General features: G+C 41.7%; 1 protein-coding gene across 1 annotated transcript; it reads left to right on the plus strand.

Moving 5' to 3' along the window:
* Positions 1-71: 71 nt before the first annotated feature.
* Positions 72-20,842, plus strand: zgc:101569 (uncharacterized). The gene is made up of 7 exons (XM_006794730.2): positions 72-393; positions 3,204-3,374; positions 7,250-7,347; positions 7,960-8,104; positions 18,595-18,744; positions 19,926-20,041; positions 20,184-20,842. The coding sequence occupies exons 1-7, from the start codon at positions 234-236 to the stop codon at positions 20,289-20,291; spliced, it is 948 nt and encodes a 315-aa protein (XP_006794793.1). The 5' UTR covers positions 72-233; the 3' UTR covers positions 20,292-20,842.
* The last annotated feature ends 366 nt before the right edge of the window (positions 20,843-21,208 follow it).

A 21,208-nucleotide genomic window follows, 5' to 3' on the forward strand; every position in this document is an offset into this window, starting at 1 on the left:
TTTTACCACTGCAATGCACCAAGCTTGTGTGCGTCCCAGAACCTTTTGCATTTGTTTTTGTTTCAGTCAGGAAGGTAAAAGAGTTGCTCCTTGATAGAAGAGTTCAATCGAAGTAAGCCAGCTTCGTCAAATACAGCTGAGGCTATATTTTTGCTTTTGAGATATTTTTCACTGAACTTTGTCGTTTGTTTTTTTTAAAAAGTAGTTTTTATTTAGACCTTCTAGGTTTTTTCATGCGAGTGTTAGCAATGGCGCTAAAACATTTGCGGACACTGACACCACTTTTAAGGTTTAATTGTCAGAGTAAAACATCTGGAAAAGACTCTATAAAGACAATTTTAGTTCCAGTAAAATCCTACAGCGCTCAGCATGGAGGCGAAGACACGGGAAGAGGTGAGAGGAAAGTGCAATCACATGATATGAACGCTAGGGGGCAGTAGAGGCTGCTAGTAAGGTGAAACAAGCTAATGAACAGCTGTGATTTAATTTTGGGGTATTTTTCAGTATTTATTTTATAATCCTTGTTCACAGCAGATGTTATTCATTTTTTTAGTTCCTAAGAGGAAAAACTAAAAATAATAATAATAAATTTGAGCTTTTGTTTTAATTTTTATTTTCCTTCCAAGAAGCCAGACTTTCTTGTCATTTTAAATTGCTCTTCTTGAGTAATCGGCCTCCAGATTTTATGACGTTATTTCAGATAGCTGTGAATGCTAAAAGACATAAGTCTATGGCAAAACAGCTTTCTGTATGACCTCTGCAAAAAGTTTCATGGGCTCAGTCACTGATTTTTGGGTCCTATTGAATAACAAATTAAGCTTCTTGCTCATTTTTAGATTTTAAAACGGAAGATTATCTGTGGTATGAAACTGCAAGGTCATGGCTAACAAACTGTCAGTCACCAACATCATTAGTCATGAGGTTTCATAACAATAACCGGTCTTTCCCTTCTTCAGTGTAGGGATGGTGAAAACACTCCTCAGCTTCTTCAGATAGCAATTGTTGGCATCACAACGGCTACAGCCATTTTTAAAACTGGCTGTCAAGCATTCGAGCATAAAAATTGCACCTTACTGAAGGGATGAACCAGTGCGTCTTTCTTTACTGTAATCTATGACAAATGCCAAATGCATCACAGTTTGATGTGGACAAAAAAGCATTTTTGCACGCGCAAGGTGACTCCAGAAGCGTTATTAATAAACTTATTTCAGCATAATGCAATCAAATTTTGTTGTCCTTAACATCTGAAAAAACTTAACAAGTTGAGAAGTAGCAGGCTTAACAAATCAGCAAATGAACAGTATCTGAAAGTCATGCTCTTAAGAAATGAGGAATAAAATCTAGTAAAGACCTGACACAGGGCCCGGAGCTTTAGTTGTTCCATCTACTGTTCACCAAAACCTTATCAGAAATGGTCTCAGTTGGAGCGTGGCTGTCAAGAAGGCACTCTTAAGAAAGGGAAACAGCGAGGAAGTATTGAAGTATTCCACATTACACAAGTACTGGACTGAAAATCAGTGAGGATAGGACTGATGGAGTGTGATTCCAAATTTAAATTTGCAGCCCGGGCCACAGCATTAATGAAGTGGTCATAGTGACAACGTCCAAGGAAACGCCTCGAATCTTCTTCAGGAAATCCGGAGAACTTTTCCTGAAGACTGCAAGAAAGTTTGTGTAAGACAGTTGAATAAGGATAGATCATTTTGAAGAATTTAACAGGATTTACAGAGCCAAGGCAAGTTTATTTATATAGCACAATTCAACAGCAAGGTGATTCAAAGTGCTTTACAGAGACATTAAAAACAAAAACAAGTAAAAAGCATGATTTAAAATTGGGAAAAAAAAGGAACAGTAGATAAAATCAGTAGTTAAAATGTAAGAGATCGAGAATGTGTTTCGACACTAATGACCCATTGTATGGACAGGACCCCCCAGAGTTTAGACACTGGTGGTGGTGAAGGTGAAGATGGGAGGCTTGGATGGAGCTTTGAGTGACCTGATGGAGCTGAACAAGCAAATGACAGAAGAGCAGTAAGATGTAAAGCATGCAGAGTAGAGACTGATTGGCTCTGAGGTGGTGAACAAGAAGATGATTGGAGTAGAGCAGGGGTCCCCAATCCCAGTCCACGAGGGCCAGTGTCCCTGCAGGTTTTAGATCTCACCCTGGATCAACACACCTGAATCAAATGATTAGTTCATTATCAGGCCTATGGAGAACTTCAAGACATGTTGAGGTCATTTATCCATTTAAATCAGCTGTGATGGATCAAGGACACATCTAAACCCTGCAGGGACACCGGCCCTCGTGGACTGGGATTGGGGACCCCTGGATTAGAGCAACGATGTCAGCATTGAGTTTGACAGAGTGAGAAAGTGGAAACGATGTAATGAATAGACTTGAAGCAGAGAAATGATTACAGGTCATTGAAGAATAAAGGTGGCAATACCAAATATTGGTACGACTTTCAAACTGACTGTTTTTGCCTTATATACTGTATTTCCACTCATTTGGATGTATTTCAATAAATCGCTCCATGTAGTTCTTGTCTTCCTTAAAAAAAAAGAAGAAGAAGAAAAAAATAGGGCTCAAACCTTTTTCACAGTACTGTAAATATTAGAGGTTATTTCTTTTTTTGCAAATCCACAAATTAAAAACCAATCCCAAACAGTTACAGTGCAAAGTTGAATCGTTTTCCCTGCTGGCTCCCGAGCGCACACAACACCGCTGAAAACGCTTCTTTTCCCTTGAAATCACTCTGGTAGTGTATGAGTGTAAAATGCGGTGTGAGACAAATTGTCTTTGTGCCTCACTTCACCGGGCTTTGTCATCCTCAGAATAGCCTGTGAGGTGAACACATCCAGTAGCTTCTCTCCTGGATGTAGTTTCCTCTGGGTGTGGTTGACGCTCGGTTTCCCGGGATGAACCTAAACAATGTCAGGTTGACTGCCTGCTGCAAGTTAAGGCCACAATCACTGGCACACACACACTGACCCAAAGTGCTCACCTCAGCCCAGATGATATCTTTCAGAGCCTCGTTCACTGTCATTATTTTATCAACTCTGTCCACATAAGACAATTTACGTCCCATCTCCATCCCGCCTACTGTGAAGTTAAAGCTTAACGTCTCTGGGTAAGCCTCTTTCTAAGTGTTGTGGGCCACACTGGTTTCTCCCTGTGCATCTTTCTCGTTCTCTGTCATTAGCTGCAGGTCAGACTGTGGTCTCGGAGAGAACGGGATCCGTGGTTACTGTGGCAATAAACCGGCCTGAGGTGCGTAATGCGGTGAACCAGGAGACAGCGAGGCGTCTGCTGGAGGAGCTGAAGGCCTTTGACAGTGACCCAGGCTTGAACGTGGCTGTCCTGCATGGGAAAGGTAAGATAGTCGTGTGGGGAAGGTTGAGGCTTAAATTGAGGCAGATATTTGCAGAAACGTTACAGAGTCTTGTTAAGAGATTTTGTTAGTAGTAATCCTCCTAAGTGTCGCCCAGATTCTCATCCTCTTATTTATCTGTAATTAATACTTAAGCATGTTAGGCTTACAGCCGATCGTGAATATTAAGGAATATCTCTGTGAGCATTTCGCCTTAAAATGAGTTGATTTTTAAGCCGGGCAATAATTTTGGCTGAAATGGAAAAAACGCTGTGGCACCAGTGTCTGAGTAACCAACAAACTTTTAACTGGAATAAGAGAGAAAAAAAAGTCTTAGTATTAATTCATTCTGTGTGTTTTAACAGTATTTATACCTTATCTCATGTATTAGTTAAAAATGGAAACTTGGCTTCCTGCTCACAGAGAGCACAACTGTTTCATTCTTCATTCATTTGCTGTAACAGAAATATGCTGGATATAAAATTAGTTTTTTAAAAGAACATATTTAAAATTCTACTTTAATGTACCTTAGAGTGTAATTATTCTAGGAATGAGTTGTAACATATTTTTTTAAATAAAAAAATAGTACCCACAGGTTTAAAGGCCACCATTAAAGAAACACTGCCTGGAAAGAAATGCACATCTTTGTTAACTTACTGAGAAGATAATGAGACTGACACTACACTCAGTGTCTGTAGAGGTAGTTCTCCTCAGTTGCTGTGATTGTGAGTGCTTGATGTGACAACTACATCAAAGCAATGGAGAAAAACTGCAAAGGTAGAGCCATCAGTCTTTTGGCTTAGCATTAAGAGTGCAAAGAGTAAAACTGGATCAATGTCAGCGGATGCCGAGGGTCATAGTTCACAGCGGTGTTTCTGCACAGTCAATCACTACAAACCTCCGAACTTCATGTGGCCGTCACCAAGCACAATGCAAAGCATCGAATACAGTGGCGGAAAGCACGCCGCCACTGGACTCTAGAGCAGTGGCGTGTTCTCTGGAGTGATGAATCACTCTACAAGCACTTCCTTCTTCTCCTCAGTACCTTCTATCTAACATTCGCACTCCAATGAATGCGTCGGGAGCAACCTTACAAATCAGAGCGGGAGGCCATTTCTGGCCACAGTCTAATGCGGTTGTAGGATATAATGGGATACTCACTAAAAATGGACGTACCTTCTTTCCATCCCTCCTTAGCCCTTAACTTCTTCCTTACTTCCATCCTCAGCATTCATCCCACCTTCCCTCACATCCGCTTTACCCAGCTTTGCTACTATGGCTGCTTAGATCTCAACCAAACAATGAGATGACTAGGCAAGAGTGCACTCGGTAACAACACACACACATCCACACTTGTAAGGTAGCCTGCACTATGTCAGCCGCAGATCCAAAATTATGCCACAGCTCCTAATGCTTCTAAAAATAATCATATCCCACACACTCCTTCCTTTGGTGGAAATAATGTCTTCAGTCTGGATCAACCTGTCTGCTCCGGCCTCAGAGCGTACACTCCAAAAGCCGGAGCATCTTCAGATGATGGCTGCTGATGGCACTGTGAAATGAAAACAGTGTGTGTAACAGAGTAATTAGCTTTTATTAAACTGGTGAGCAATTAGCAGCACAGTGGGTAAAAGTCGCTCTGTCGTGATTCCCTCTACATCTGTAATCTGATTTTAATCATCGAGCCACAGTTTCCTGTCAGCGGGCTATCCCGTATTCCTGCTCCAGGATAACTTGACGACTGACCTTCAGTGATGATTAGCAGTGCGTCTGTGCTGCGAAATGACAAGCGGGGAGTTTCTAGTTTCAACGTAGTGGTTCTGCAAACATAAGGAATCCATTTTGTTCAAATTAGCGCCGACACAGCTCTCATTCTTCAGCGTTTGAATGTGTGTTTTTAAACTTATGAAATTAAGAGTAATTGCTTTCAGCGGGTTTTGAATATGCTCGGACATATTTGGAGTGTTTGAGATTCGGATTTCTGTGGGCGTTTGTGGTTCAGGTGCAATCAGCTGTGTCACTGTAAGACCTGAACAGATGGAAAGACACTTTGAATGTTTTTTAATTTTGCAGTAGCTCCAGAGAGTGAGACAGAGGAAGGAGGCAAAGCTGGTTATCATGGGTTGGTCACAGTATTAACTAGTTTCTCATGTAGTTCATTCAGATTTATGAGGAAGCACATTAAAAGTTAGCATTTTATTCTTAAAGAGAGGGAAGTTTTACTTTGTCACAGAGTGCTGTTTCAGTTCTACTGCTGCATGAAACACCACAGCAGCTGACGTACAGGTGTTTGCACATTAGCGGCTCTTATCACCTGACTGTCAGTAAGCCGTTCACAATATTTTCTACAGCTGTCCTTTCTCACATGTTGCATACAGTAAGGAAAGGTGAGAGAGCTGCCTGAACACGGGCAGAATGAGGTGTGGTTAGTGCACCAGACCATTAGCTTTTTTAGTAAACACTTTGCAGTTAAAGATCGGCTGATTTGCACTCTCACATGCGCTTCTTTTGGGTGCGTTCTAGAGAAGCAGTCAGCGGACCAGGATGTGCAACACCAGCAACATAAAGCTCAGCGAGCTCAGTGAAATTCAGCCATCGATAATCGTTTTATTTTTATTTCTGCTGCGATATGTCAAAATGCCATGTTGAAACCGAAAAAATTGCTTCATAAAAATGTAAGCGCACAATTATATAGTGATTTCTAACATATTTGGCTCGGAGTCACTAAAGAAGAGTTGGCGTGCCAGATTATGGAGCCAACATAATGGAGTAAGGCTCTTGTGTTTAGAGGGTGGTGGCTTTTTTTAGGTTGGTATTTTTCATTTTTGTGCCATTTATAGTTGTTTGTTTTTTTAAAGTGAGGTGGCTGCTGCATTTCTGTAGCCCAGTTTTATTTGTCAGCATTGGAAGGTTTGGCTGTGATGGCCTGAAGAGTTGAAATTAAGGAGAAATGCTCGTGTGCTCTCAGGCTGAGATGTTAGCGTATAATACGATATCAGCTGTGACATCCTCAGGGATTTTATTTATTTGCCTTGATCAGGTTGACCAATGATGAGTTTTTGTGTGTTTTGTTTTAGTTAAATTCTTAATAAATAAATAAGTAAATAGAAAAAAACCCCGATGAACCCTTGTCCATGTACTTTTGGATCCTACACTTTCCACTTCTTATTATCCCTGTGAAACTGCATCTTTTTGTAACGTCTGTGGAAACAAAACTGTTTCAATTCTCGTAACATTGATGAACATCTGCGGATTCCTTTCTTCGGTAACAAACCTGAAGGTTTCCTTGTGATCCGTCTGTTGCTTCTGCTCATTTCCTCTTACAAGGACAAAGGAGATAAGGGTGCTCCTTCACAATGCTGCTCCCATGAACAGTGTGACACACTGTGTTTCTGTAATTGCCTTGTGCTGACCCACAGCTGCAATCAAAAGCTCCCAGTCAATGGGTGTTGCTTCCGCATGCATTCATTAAAATCGTTTTCATTACTGTTACATTACAGAGGGAGGAGGATTTTATGAGTCCCTGCCCAAAACTGTGACACAGTGTTTGTAGGCCTCTCGGGCAATGTTGTAATTACCACATGAATCCAACAGGAAGGGGCTGTGGTTGCAATATGTTACTCTTCTGTTAATGAGAATATGATGTGTGTGCATTTGCATGTATGCGAGCACACGCGCCATCTGTGCCTATGCATCGGATTCTGCTTCTTTAGGGGGGGGAGAAGCATTTGTGTGCCACCCAGCCCAAAGCAAGCTGTGCTGTCCAAATTGTAGCGCTCAGACTCCAGCTCAACTTGTTGTTTTTTTCATCCTCGTCATTTTCCCTTCCTCTCTGACTTTCCAGCTGCCATACTTTGTAATTTTGCGGTCTCTTCCAGGAGGGAATTTCTGCGCTGGTTATGATCTGAAAGAGCTGGCCAATCACACAGGCCCCTCGAAATTGGAGCAAGATGTCACAAAGGGTCCTGGTCCAATGGTGAGTGGTGAGGGTTAGATGTATATTTCCTTATGATGTTAAAGGGTTTGAATAGAATGTATATAAAAATAGATTTAGGGGCTCATGTTGAATCATGGAAATACCTCGGTAACTACAGATGCATAAGCAGAAAGCCCTGGCTTCTCGTGCAGTCGTGCCACTCGACGAAAGGACGAATCATAACACAAATGATGTACTGTAAGCCAGGAAAAGTGCAGGTCTGAAAGGTCTGTTAGGATCGCATGCAAAGGCTTTGGGATTGAGTGGACCTCCTGTGCAGAAAATTATAGCCTTATATCTCGTGCACAATACAAAGTGCTTCATTTGTTCAGCTACGGCCAGAACTTGGATCATATTTCAGCCCTTTGTTTGACAGTTTGAGAAATGAATTGGCAAATGAAATCTGGAACGTTTTCAGTAGATAAACCCCAAAAAGCATGAAGTGGATAGTGAAAACATACATACATAAATATACACAGACAACAATTTACACATTTAGTTCTGGGAATATTTGTTCCACGTTGAGTGTGTGTTGATTGTAGTCATTTGGCTTTGCGTACGGTCTAAGTGTGCGTGTATGTTTGCAGTCACTAATCCAGCTGTTTCCTCCAGGGCCCGTCCCGTTTACAGCTGTCAAAGCCCCTGATAGCAGCAGTGAGTGGTTTCGCCGTGGCTGGAGGGTTGGAGCTGGCTCTGCTGGCAGATCTGAGAGTGGTGGAGGAGAGCGCCGTCATGGGAGTGTTCTGCCGCAGGTTTGGTACGTCTAACACCCCACGCTGCTATTATCTCTTCTACTGCTTCAGTTACTATTGTACTGTGCTGTATGGTCTGTCAACAAACTGGTGACTGTCACCACTACTGCTTTGTTTTGACAAAAAAACTAGATACTAAAATGTTCACCCTTTTAGCAGAGCCCTGCTCACAATCCAGACATTCAGATACCATGATGGCAGATACTGCACCTAATAATAGAAGTGGGGGAAGATTTTTGGTACCAGAGTCTTTCTGGTTCTAGTCCAAATGGTTCTGACAATTATAGTCGAGCAGGCTTTGATTGCATGCAGGTATATAGTCAATTTGTTGAAAATGGATTCTCGAAACTATTATCTATGGTCTGAAGAAGGCCCACAAATCCAGAGGTCTGGATGTTTGGTGGTTATGCCGAACCCCCAAAATACTTGCCAGTGTCCTAGAAGTCAGAAAATGTGGAGTGTCCACTCCAGGTCAGGGACTAATTGCTGCCCCAAGTGGAGGAGTTAAAGTATCTCGGGATCTTGTTCACAAGTGAGGGAAGAGGGGAGCAGGAAACTGACAGATAGAAGTAAGTGTAAATGCAAATGCTATCGATTTACCACTCGATCTATGTCCCTAACCTCACCTATGATAACGAGCTCTGTGTAGTGACCAAAAGCATGAGTTCGTGGATACAACTGGCAGAAATGAGTGCGCTCACAAGGTTGGCTGGCCTCTCCCTTAGAGATAAGGGGAAGAGTTCAGTCATTTGAAGGGGACTCGGAGTAGAGCTGCTACTCCTCCTGATTGAGATGATCATGATGCCTCCTGGGTAAATTGTTATGGACATGTCCTACTTGAAGGAGGCCCTTGGGTAGACCCAGGACATACTGGAGGAATGACATTTTTTGGATGGCCTGGGAATGCCTCACTAAGCCCCAGATAAGGTGGAAGAGGTGGCTAGGGAGGGAGGTCTCTTCTCTTCTTAAGATGCTGCCCCTCTAACACAGCCCTGGTTAAGGGGAAGAAGATGGATGGATGGAGGGCTAGATCAGTGGATGTCCCCAGAGTCATTAGACAATAGCCAAAGCATTTCAGGTTATCCAGTGAGCTCTTATTGCTACTCTGCTAGTAGTGCTACTTCTGTTTGTGTGCTTTTTGTACACAACAAGCCTAATATTAGAAATATCACTGATGTCTTTACTTTAATATGACTAGTATTCATACTAAAATATATAATGATCAAAAGAAGCGCTGCAGCTGGCCGTTCTTAATTTCCTGCTACTCGTAGTTGCAGTGCTATATCTATTAAACGCTTTACCAAAGTCGTAGTTGTAATGACATTAACAGCCATGCTTTTTCTCAGTTAATCCTGCTTCTGTTACTAATACCAATCCAAGCCTGTCAGTAGTAACACAAGAACCAGGGGGACCTATTTTTTGGCAGGCCATCTCTTTTTTCCCCTTCTTTTCTGTTTTTTGTTCTACCTCTGTGTGTGTGTGTGTGTGTGTGTGTGTGTGTGTGTGTGTGTGTGTGTGTGTGTGTGTGTGTGTGTGTGTGTGTGTGTGTGTGTGTGTGTGTGTGTGTGTGCTCAGCTAATTATATCTGCCCGTGAAAGTGTCCTTGTGTTTTTCTTTGCATCCAAACATACATCACTCGTGTCCTAATGCCAGGAAGTTGACACTGTTTCTATTTTTCAACTCTGTTACTCTGTCCTGTGTTATCACCGAGCCTCCTCTTGTTTGTGTGCGAGGACGGAGGCAGCACGATAACACCAGTGACCGTGACCTTTTGGCATCACGGCCAGAGTCTGCTGGGCAGTCTTGATAAGTAGAAGAGGAAGCAGCCAACTGCCAGGTTTCCACTGCAGGGCCAAAACAGGGCTTACATATTATTTATGTCACACAATTTCCTCATAAACAACATTTTCCCTTTTTGGCGTCTAGTAGCTTACAGGCAACGTTTGCATGCTGAGTCAATTCTACTGTTAAACAACCAAGCAGTACTTTAGAGCATCTGCTGTAAACACTTTAATCCTGATCCCATTCCTGGCTTCACTCGGTAAAAGTGGCTCGTGTTGGAGCATCGCAGCTTCTCTCATAGAGCTGTCACTCCTCTGACCGTGCTGCCGGACAGCTTAAAATCCAACCATAGTGTTTATAAATACAGCTGTTGTACTATAATTTACTGGGAGTACTAGATTTAGAGTGTAAACATGCATGGTTTATTATCTAAGCCTGTAATTTAACAGGGGAGCAGTGCCCTCATCTGCTGACCGACTATGCAGTTCATCCTCACAGACAGAGTAGTGCCATGTCCTCAGTGTAGGGAACACTCAGCTCTACTTGCTGTGTATTTTTTTATATGTATTTTTACTGTCACTGTATTTTACTGTCATTATTGTTTAATTTCTGTTTCAAATGACTCTTGGATTTGTTTAAATTAATTTTTTATACCCATTGAAATAAGTCATGTTGTGACAAAGTAATTTTTTTCTTTACATGATAATTAAATAAAAAAAATAAAAAGATCTATGTATATATGTAGTCTTCCATGTTAGTAGATATGGGAGGGACAAGTGGTGTCCGGTGACACCGACCAATTTGTTTAATAGCAGCGTTACCTAGTAAACTAAAAAGATATCACCAATAGCTGCCAGCAGAACAATGGTAAATGTCCTACCCAGTGGCAGACAGAAGGCAACAGTCAAAGCAAGGCTCATGGCGAGCCTGCACTACCATAGACTGTCATTATTCTGCAGCCTTTAATGTCTTCTCATGTTACTCAATGTTGGAGTCTGTGCAGCTTCTTGTGCTTAACATTTTGTCAAGATTTGTTGTCATGCAAACTATTTATTAGTGTTACACTGGGCTAAGTGATGAGCGGAGCAACAGTACAAGTGTCCTGGTGATGTGTTTAACCCACATATCAACGGCCGCTGCATCCATCCAGGTTTGAGCCCTAAATGCTGGAAGAAGCAAAATGGCAGAAAAACACTCAATGAAAAATTCGCTCCTTCACTAGCAGGAGATGCTAGCTGACCCGCTAAATGGGGAGCTCCTCATGGCCAGCTTATATACTCGTGCTGAATGGAGTCAGCTGGACTGGCCCCACGGGAGACAGATTGGCACCTGAGCAATACTACACAGCATCCATCCAACCATCCATTGGATCCATAGTTTACTTGTTTATGCATTCACAAGATATCCCAGGTTCAATTGCAGAAGGGTGAACAAATAAGTTTGGGATTGCATCAGGAAGGGCATCTGGCATAAAAAAAAAAATGGAGCGACCCTCTTTGGTGACCCCAGAGAGTAAGGCAGCAGTTGAAAGTAGCTAATTTCATTTTCTAATTTCTGAAAGAAAAAAAAAAAAACATTGGAAAGAGTAGAAATGATGCAAAAGTTGTCCTTTCAACAGTGGGTTCGGTTTGTCTCTGAAAACAAGCTTTCTTAAATGGTTTTTAGAAATATCGGCCTCCACTCTGGACGTCTCATCAGCAACGAGACGAAGCCGACATCTGCGCTCTTCCATCATCTCAGAACTATGTTTGGGAGGCAGAAATGAGGATTACTGCGGTGTCGACACATTAAGTTACACATTTCTTCCCAGTAATTAATTCTGAGCCTCATATTTGATTGCCACATATTTTGTTTGTCAACACATTAGCGTCGTTTCCTCCAGCTTAGCCGAAACCGCTGTGGTTTTTCATTCAGATGTTCGTTTAGCAGAAGAGCGGTTTTACTGTGGCTTCACCAGTTTTATACTCACTTTCTGCATAGCTTAGGCCTCCCTACCAACATTTCCTCTTCCTTAAACCTGTAGGTGGTGTTTTGTCTGTTTTTTTTCTTAAATGAACCTGTGGGTGAAGGAACATTAGATCCAATGAGGCTTGACAAAAAGCCGCTTTTTAGGAGTTCAATTTTTAACACATAAAAAAAGAGGCTTAACATTAAAGTTTAAAAATCTTCTAACACTAATGCTAAACAATTAAAAACCAAACTTCCCAAGCCTTTCACATCAAAAGTACTGCTGTTCTGCCGGGCGCACTGTTTATTTAAAGATCCTGCGTTTCTTAGTGATTATTTCCTTTTAATGGTCGAATTCTGTAACCGTTTTTTGGGCCAGGCACAGATGGCAGCAGCCGGAGGGAATCCCTGGTGGTTTTGGAGATGAAAAACCCTCAGAGGCTCGCTGCGCTGCTCTGATGTGGGCCAGCGGTTACCGCAAGGATCTGACAGTTTTCTGGCATGTGATTGGCTGCCAAAACCTGTGGCTTCCTGTCTGGGGCACCTCTGCCCCGCCAAGGAGGAAATGAGAAGGAGGAGATGGTTGCGTCACAGGAATCTGGTGTTGGTGTCTGCTGCTCTTTGAATTTTCAGCCCTGAATGAGAAACCATGCCACTTACCTAATTCCCTCATGTTATTTTGGTTCCTTAAACCAGAGGAACATAACAAAGGGAAAAAAAGAAAGAGTTAGAGTAGGAAATGGAAAATAAAAATACTTCACTTGTCTTAGTCTTTGTGTCTAACTAACTTGGGACCCCTCCTACACATAAACCAATCCATTTGAATCCCTGTGTGTTCCTGGATGGGTACGGCAGATTCTAATTAAGAAACAAGAAGCCAATAATTGAGGGACACAGTGCCAGATTTATTTTTTAAAGTGAAGCTCTAGATTTAATGAGGCTTGACAAAATGCATTATCACAATAGTTAATAGTTGAACTCTATACCCCCTGAAAGCCTCTTAGGAGTAATCACTGAAGCTCTTATCTTATATATTTCAGGCCTGCTTATAGAACAAAATGACTGTTTGCTTCAGAAGGTAGTGAGGGTGGAAAAACCTAGAAACTATTCTAATATTTAGCCAACAACATCTTTATTGCTATAAACTGAGGTGCCAGTGGAGGTCGTCAAATGTCGTCTTTATGGGTGGAGAGAGTTATAGGTTAAGGGGAAGCTTGTTCCCTGTTAGATCTTATCGTGCACAGTACTTACATGTGATTTTGCCTTTTTTCTGAGTTGCTGTACCTTCTGCCATTTTCATGGCTCGAGGCCCCATTTACAGCGTTGGTGGTCTTGTGTAATAGCCCTCTGCAAACTAAACAATACGCAGCCCTGGTATTAAATCAGTGGGCTAAACACATGAAATCAAGTTAGCTGTGTGGTGCTCATTTCTGACCCCGCCCAACTCAGTTATTTTCCTCGATTCCCAGTCAGTATTTCAAAGCGAGCTTCCGATTGAAGGTCTTGTCCATTTAGTCTGGAGTTCTCCGGAAATCGTTAATCCACATCAAACTTAATCGCATTACCCTCATGGGAGGCCATTGTAGTGGGTTTTGCTTTGATGTGGTGAGGATGCCAGCAGCACCAGGAGCAAACCAGAATGCCCCAGTGTGTCACATTTCACACTGTTTTGGGGTTATTAGCAGCTAAAGAATTGTGGGTGTGTTGCCTTATTTCCTTTTCGTGGGACCTGGTACCTAACTCATGCTAACGATGATGAGTTGACGCCTAGAGCTTTAAGAGTGATGGGCCACCTCTTATTTCTGTATAGTTTGTTTGGAAAATGGGAAATAGGTGCAGAAATGTATTGAAACGTGGAAGGATACATGGATTCATAGTATTTAAGAAAAAAACAGCTTGAAAGTCGATGTTTATTTGACCAACTTTCTTCTTCAACGCAACCTGAACTCTTGTAGTCGAGCTTTCTTCTCATTTCTTTAAGTAGTGTTAAGGAATCTTTATCCCGGCTTCTTGAAGGACATTCAAAGCTCTTCTTTGGATGTTGGCTGGCTTTTGTTCTGTTCTCTGCCAAGATGATCCCACACTGCTTCAGTAATCTTGAAGTCCCTGCTCTGGGGATGTCAGTCCATGACTGATCTGTTTTACTGTCCAGGTATGTTTTTACTGCATTAGCAGCGTGTTTGGGATCACTGTCATGCTGAAAAATGACCTCTGTACATACTGACCCACAATTTGAACCAAACATTTCAGATTTGGATTCATTGCTCCATGAGACCTGCTGCCACTAATTTTCAGTCCAGTTCTTGTGTAATTTGAAGACTAAAACCTTTTTCCTCCTGTTTCCTTTCCTTAAAAATGGCTTTTTGATAGCCACACGTCCTGTAATATCTTGATAGTGCGTAAACAATATTATTGCTGTCAATCTGTGTTGTCTTTGGTATTTCTGTAGATTCAAATGAATAAATGGTAACAAGTTGTGTGTTTTTACAACAGAGTGTTTGTAACAAAGTTCCTGAAAATCCAATTTAAATTGTATTTTTTCATTTGTCTTTTAAAATTGGTCCTTTGAGTCTGAGATGTTTTCTTATGCTTGATTGATTTATAGGTCACTATTAACTGACCGCAAAAAATAAAAAAAACATTTCTCTGATGATCAAGTACAAAATCCAGACGTTAACACTTTAGCACTGTTAATATAAAACATCGAACAGCCTTTAGAATTCCCGGAAAACTATTGCTCAAGATCACTTTAAAAAATGACATCAAAGTCTGGCCCCTTGGAAACAAAATACAAAGAAACAAAGGGTGGCAGAAAATTGTTAAACAGTGCTTTATATTTGTCCTTTTAACGCTCTGAACCAGAGTTATATCTTTTATGAGACAAGAAAAGATATAAAGCCATTGTTCACAGATCGTTAAAGTCGGTGTGCATTTCTGTTAACTGTCCTTTTAAGTAATTCATGGTCAATATACAGAAACATCTCGAGTTACAAGCGGAAAAATATTTTTATCGCTCTCTAAATGTTGCCTCGTGTCATTAGAACAGATTCGATGATTACTCAGAATTGCTTTTTCTAAGTAATGTTATGACATTTTTATACAAAACTATAATGACTGGAAGTTTCTGTCACAGGGCAACACATTTCAAAGTCTGCAGCAAGAAGATAAAAGAGCAGATATCATCTGTCCTCTAGACTTTTACATATCAGTCAGATAAGCAGGAAGAGAACTCACTCTTCTGTCTGGTTATTAAACAATAGGCTCTGCTGATTCATTCTTAGCCCTGCTTTGAACAAAAAAGGGACTGACTGCTTTTCAAATATCTGGCTCATTACTAAGGACCAAAGATGACAAATCCACATCGTATTTTAATCTTCAGCATCAGGATCGTTGCTCAAACGTCCCCCCACCACCACCTTTAAAGAGGATCTCCACCACAGCCAGCCTCTTTCAAGCCAAACATACCCTTTTAGTTAAAAACTGCTTCTGAGCTCCTATTCATGTGGGACAAAGCACAGGTCTGTCAAACAGGACACATCAGAGACGGGACTATCAGAGAAAGAGGGGTGGAGTGGGGCTGCCAAGAGTGGAGGTGCTGGAGACGTCTGCTGTGGATAAGAAGGGAGATCTTTCCGGTAGCTGATAGCAGCGGTGCCAACAGCAGCACCAAAAGACAGAGACTAGGGGGTCAACCTGGTCTTTATCTGCTCTTCTTTGAGTCGGGCTCTGTCTTCTTCTGGCCTTATTTAAGCTCAGCGTGCTTCTCGACATTTTTCAAACAGTTGTGTGTCTGTGTCACTCTACTGACTTCCTGTTTCTGTCTTTTCCTGCAATCAGATTGATAACACTGGGCTTAACAAGCAGCACAATCTTCTCGTTATTTCTCTGTCACTGAGGACTGACTCCCAGCAACGGGGTCATTTAACCCATGCAAAGACTGTTAAGGAGTTCATTTAGTTGAAAGGAAATGTATCCAAGTAGGCAAAATGGATATCAACACGCCTTCTTAGTAAAGGACTGTGACTTTTAGATCAAAACAAACTAGGTTTAGGCGGCCACAGGACAACCTGCATTACTCAGAACCTGCATTTCACACAAACTGAAACACTGAAAAGAACTGAGTGAAATCTCATCTTTGCGGACAGTGTAGAAACCCCCTCCCTCACTCGTCTAATTACAGTCTTCAGCCTGTGAGAGCACCATATGTGCCGACTGTCTCAACCTGGACCAGGCCCCTGGATTGGTCGCACATGTATTGGCGCTGGTATTCCGTGTATTCCAGTTTAATTTATTTGAACGACACGGAGAGACAGAGTAGCTCACTGAGTATGAATAGAATCGCATTATTTCCGTGACTCTCCGCAGAATGAAAGAGGGGGAGGAAGAAAAAATTGAAAGCTCGCATGATGATTTGGGGTTATGAAAACATGTTCTACACATGTGCTCTCAATAAGAGGCGGTCAAACAGAATCAGTGACTTGGAGGAATTAGGGAGTTGGGATTGTGGTGTGGAGCTTGGGAGAACTGAATGGTAGAAAGTGTGCCAGTTGCAGCTGGTGCTCTTTAGAAATTAGGGCTGATGCCAGAAGTTTACGGTACCTTGCAGCATTCCCTCTTATTTTCACCCGATTTCTCTCCGCTGGACGCAGTAATAATGCGAATGTGTCCATTGAGACTAAGAGTAAAGAGGAGTTTTCTTGCACTGATGTAAAGAAAGTCAGTAGTGTTTCATCAGCTGTTTCCACACAACTTGAGCGACTTTTAATGAACATGTTACACACGGAACAGCAGCCTGCATTCACTTTAATCTCGTGCAGTTAATTAATATTTATTTAAAGATCTTTTTTTTTCAGGAACTTCAGGCTTTACTCCAGACTGCTTATTATTCAAGTATTGTTTTTATTTGTTGTATTCATTGCAAAAGAATGAAAGGAATGATTTTAAAACTTATCAGATCTCAGTGGGAGAAAATCGTGCTGGATATCTACATTAATATGGACTGGGTAATATGTTAGGAATGAAAGGATGACACATTGTTTTAGGCAGATGAAAATGATGACGCTACAGAGGGCTGAACTCAAAGACATCCGTGAAATCAAGGTGAAAAAGTGATGCAGCAGGCTAGTCCATTTTGACAAAATTATAATTGCAGGAACGGCATCAGATGGGCAGAAACATAAAGAGGTGTTGTCTTGGATTTAGGTCAGGTGAGCGTGGGGGCCAGTCAGTGGAATTAATTGCTTTCTCCTCCAGGAACTGCCTGCATAATCTCGCCATATGAGGCTGGGCATTGTCGTGCAGCAGGACCCACTGCACCAGCGTAGAGTCTGAATGGGTCCAAAGATGTCGTCTCGACATCTTTGGACCCATTTCAGGCTGAAGCCTGAAATGGGTCTCGATCTCGTTCCTCCAATTCTCCATATACGAGATTGATTATATGAACTATATAGTCAGAAATGCTTCCTATATAGTCCTATATGCTTCCTATATAGTCAGAAATGCTTCCTATATAGTCCTATATGCTTCCTATATAGTCAGAAATGCTTCCTGACTCCCTTTCAGGCTGAAGCCTGAAAGGGAGTCAGGAAGCATTTCCTACCCCGTAGATGTCTGTGCGTCCCTCAGTGGGTTTGGCTTGTGTTATCCACGGCTTCTCAAGACCCTTTCACATCTGTCACCTGTGTTTAGGGTGAACCTTCTCGCATCTGTGAAAAGCACAGGGCACCACTGGTGGACTCTGGTATGGTAATTGTGCTCCATGGTGCTGAGCAGTGAGCACAGGTCCCACTAGAGGACGTCGGGGCCTCAGGCCACCCTCATGAAGCTTGTTTTTGATTGTTTGGTCAGAGATATTGAAACCAGTGGTGTGTTGTCATCTTGTAGCTCTCTGGCAATGCTCATCATGTTCCTTAAAGCACAAAGGAGCAGCAGTGGTCACACTGATAGGTTAAGGGCCCTGTTGAGCTTTTCTGACTGTTTTTTCACTAGTTTTGCATTTGGCTAGAGTCATTGTCACTACTGGTGGCATGAGGAGGATATCTGGATCCTACAGAGTTTGCACAGCTAGTCCAGCTCCTCCAGTCCAACTCCTCTAAAGGAGTACATGCTGATGGGATGGCCCTGCTGATTGGTTAGGACCTTCTACGGCCCTGTCCAGCTCTCCTAGAGTAACTATCTCCTGGGATCTCCTCCATGCTCCTGAAACTCTGCTGAGGGACAAACCAGAACAAACCTTCTGGCAATGGCATGTTGGACTGCCTGTGGAACCTCTGTAGGATCCAGGTATCACCTCATGGTATCAGTAGTGACAGTAGCCTAACCAAAAGCAAAAGCATTGTTGCCCCTCTAGTGCACCTGTTAATTTCATTCACACCAAAGCAGTTCAAACTGATTAACAAGCCACTTAACTGACCAATATCCCAGAAGTTTAAAAGATTGATGCTATACTTGGATTAAAAGGTTTTTTTAATGTAATTTTTTGGAGCGGTGTAATTTATTGGTTAGAATTTATTTATTTGGTCTAACCTCAGGAAAAAATGAAAAGAAACTGTATTTAATGCACCATTTAAAATGTCACAGTAGGAAATGTTTCTTTGATGAAACATAAATGATTAATCAGTTTTCTTCAGACTTATTCAGGAGTAATCAGGTGAGTATAACAAGGTGTTATGTACTGTCAAAGTAAAAGGAAGCACAGCAGTAGAACTAATGTCTTTCATGCACAGTAGGCTCAGATATATATTTAATATTTGAAATCCTTTTCTAGGTGTTCCACTGATTGATGGAGGCACGGTGCGCCTCCCACGTCTAATTGGTTTATCAAGAGCACTTGACCTGATTCTGACTGGACGGCCAGTTGGAGCACAAGAGGCTCTTGCATATGGACTGGCCAATAGAGTCGTTCCTGATGGCCAAGGTATGTGAATTGAGTGTTTTAGCAACATCATTTTGTGAGTTAGTACGAGATATTAGACCTCAGCATCCCAGCACTGAGTATTTAAAATGATCAAACACCAAAATGTTGCTAAAAATACTTGAAGTGATTGTTTTTTAACTTTTATTATTTAATCATAAATTTATAAAACAATTCAATTTTGTATAATGCCAAGTCACATTAGTCACATCAGGCACCTTGAGGTGCTTTATTGTAAAGGCCTTATAATAATACAGAGAAAACACCAAGAACCAAATAACCCCCTATGTGCAAGCACTTGTTGACAGTGGCAAGGATATATCCCCGTTTAACAGGAAGAAACATCCAGCAGAACCAGGCTCAGGGAAGAGGAAACACTGGGAACTCTGGGAAAAGTTCTTGCTTTAAAGTGATAACAGATACTCAATATTAGATTTTTTTTTTAACTTGAATTAAAGCCGTAATTAAAGTTTTAATTACATCTTGATTGACTGATTTAAATCTGATTGTGTTGTTGTACAGAAGCAAAAAGTGACCTTGTCCAAAAACGTATGGTTCTGTCTTTAACGTGCTACATGGATGGAGCTGGGTTAGGTTAAGCAGGCGCTGTGGCTTCAACGCCACACTGGAGCTATAAATCCCCATTAGTGCTGTCTGCTTCCCTTCAAACGGCCGTTTCAGGATTAAGCTACACACACATTTCAATGTGGCATTTCCTGTGTTATATTTATGCATAAAGTCTCTTCTATGCTTAAATCCAAAAAAAGCATCTCCATGTGGTCTTCATGATTCCCCCTCCTCCATCCTTAGATGTTAGAAGAAGATTAGCTAATTCTTTTAGGAAACACTTCTTCCCACAATTGCCTCTTGATCACTTAGCTCAAGTTTAACATCAGAGGAAAGCGAAGAAGTAGCACTTCATCATGCAGAGAGGCAGATCAGAGTGTGCCATCATGAGGTGTAGTTTCTTTTCCAAAAGGCTGATCTGGATGTGTTCCAGTGCTTTTATGTGGGTGAGGAGGCAAAGTGACGCGAAGGCCCAGTGGCAGCATTAAAACACATTGAAATGCAGTACGTTGGGGATCTTTGTGTATTCTCTGTGTTGGGAATGGACACGTTTCCTAACATATGGACAGTGCACATTTGTTTTCACTGTGTTGATTGAGTTCATGTTGCAACCACAGCTTTACAGGCGGCGCTGGAGCTAGCAGAGCAGATCAGCTCCTTCCCTCAGCAGTGTCTGCGAGCCGACCGTGCTTCAGCCATGTACGGCTGCTATGATGCTCCATCTTTCACACAGGTAGGCAGATCCATATTTACACATTTTGATGGGATAATAGCTTAAAATGAGTTCACGGTTCTTAATGGCTGAAGGGTTGTAGTATAAAGGAATAAAATGCCTTTATGTAAATACATGTACTTTTTTTTTTGTTGTTGTCCAGGCCATGCAGTATGAAATCGACCATGGGATTCCTGTCATCCAAGCAGAAGCTGTTGCCGGGGCACTCAAATTTACTTCTGGAGTAGGAAGAGGAGGAAAGTTCTCCTAGGATTTAGCTTGCGCTAACCTTATGAAATGTGACTTCAGGTGATCCAACACATCCTGCTGCACACTTTCAAACTCTTTGTCCACAAATTGAAAGTATTTTTTTTAATGTCTGTACTCACTTCCTATCTGCTTTAAAAGCAATTACAGTTACAGTGAAATCCAATAATTAAGCTCAATTTAAAAGAAATACAGCTAATGATAATATCTTTCTACCACTAATATCGTCTCTTTGGTTTAAAATTTACTATGTTGTGAGTTGCACTTGTGAGCAGCTCAGTGGAGCGGTGGCTGCCAACAGGTTTTTGAAAATTACTGCACTGTCTCCAGACATAATTTTAGAGTTGGTGTTAGTAATTTGAAATGCACAAAGTGCACATGCTGCACGGCCCACTTTCTCCCTCAGTGATGTTTTCAGATGTTTATGAGGGGAATTTGACTTTCATTTCTCAATGTAAAACACAATAATCCCCTAAACTTCCCCCAAATTCAAAAATGTGTCGTATGAAAAGCAACATTTAATGTTTACTTTTAATAAAATGAGAGCTTTCCTGATTTTCTCTGTTGTTTCTAACACCCTGTGGATGTGGACTGATTTCTACGTGAAGGACCAATTCGCAGCTATCTGCCAACCAAAATATGAATACATATCCCTGACTCTTTGGCAAATGGTTGCTGGAGATTGAGGGCAGTCACTGGGAATTCAGTTGTCCCAATCACACAGGCCTAGAGACCAGTCAGTGAGCCTCTGAGAACCACTCATCGCTGGGAAAAAACATGTTAGCTGAAGCGCAGAGGGACAACTTTTGCTTTGAAGGCAAATGTTCTGTGTTTCAAGTGTGTATTGCACTTTTTCTACCACTTGGCGAGATCTTAGCTAGTGTACTTGGCTATTTGCAGACAAGTTTGCATCTTCTACGC

Source organism: Neolamprologus brichardi, chromosome 9 (assembly GCF_056152115.1).
Source record: "Neolamprologus brichardi isolate AB-2024 chromosome 9, ASM5615211v1, whole genome shotgun sequence".
Lineage (NCBI taxonomy): Eukaryota > Metazoa > Chordata > Actinopteri > Cichliformes > Cichlidae > Neolamprologus > Neolamprologus brichardi.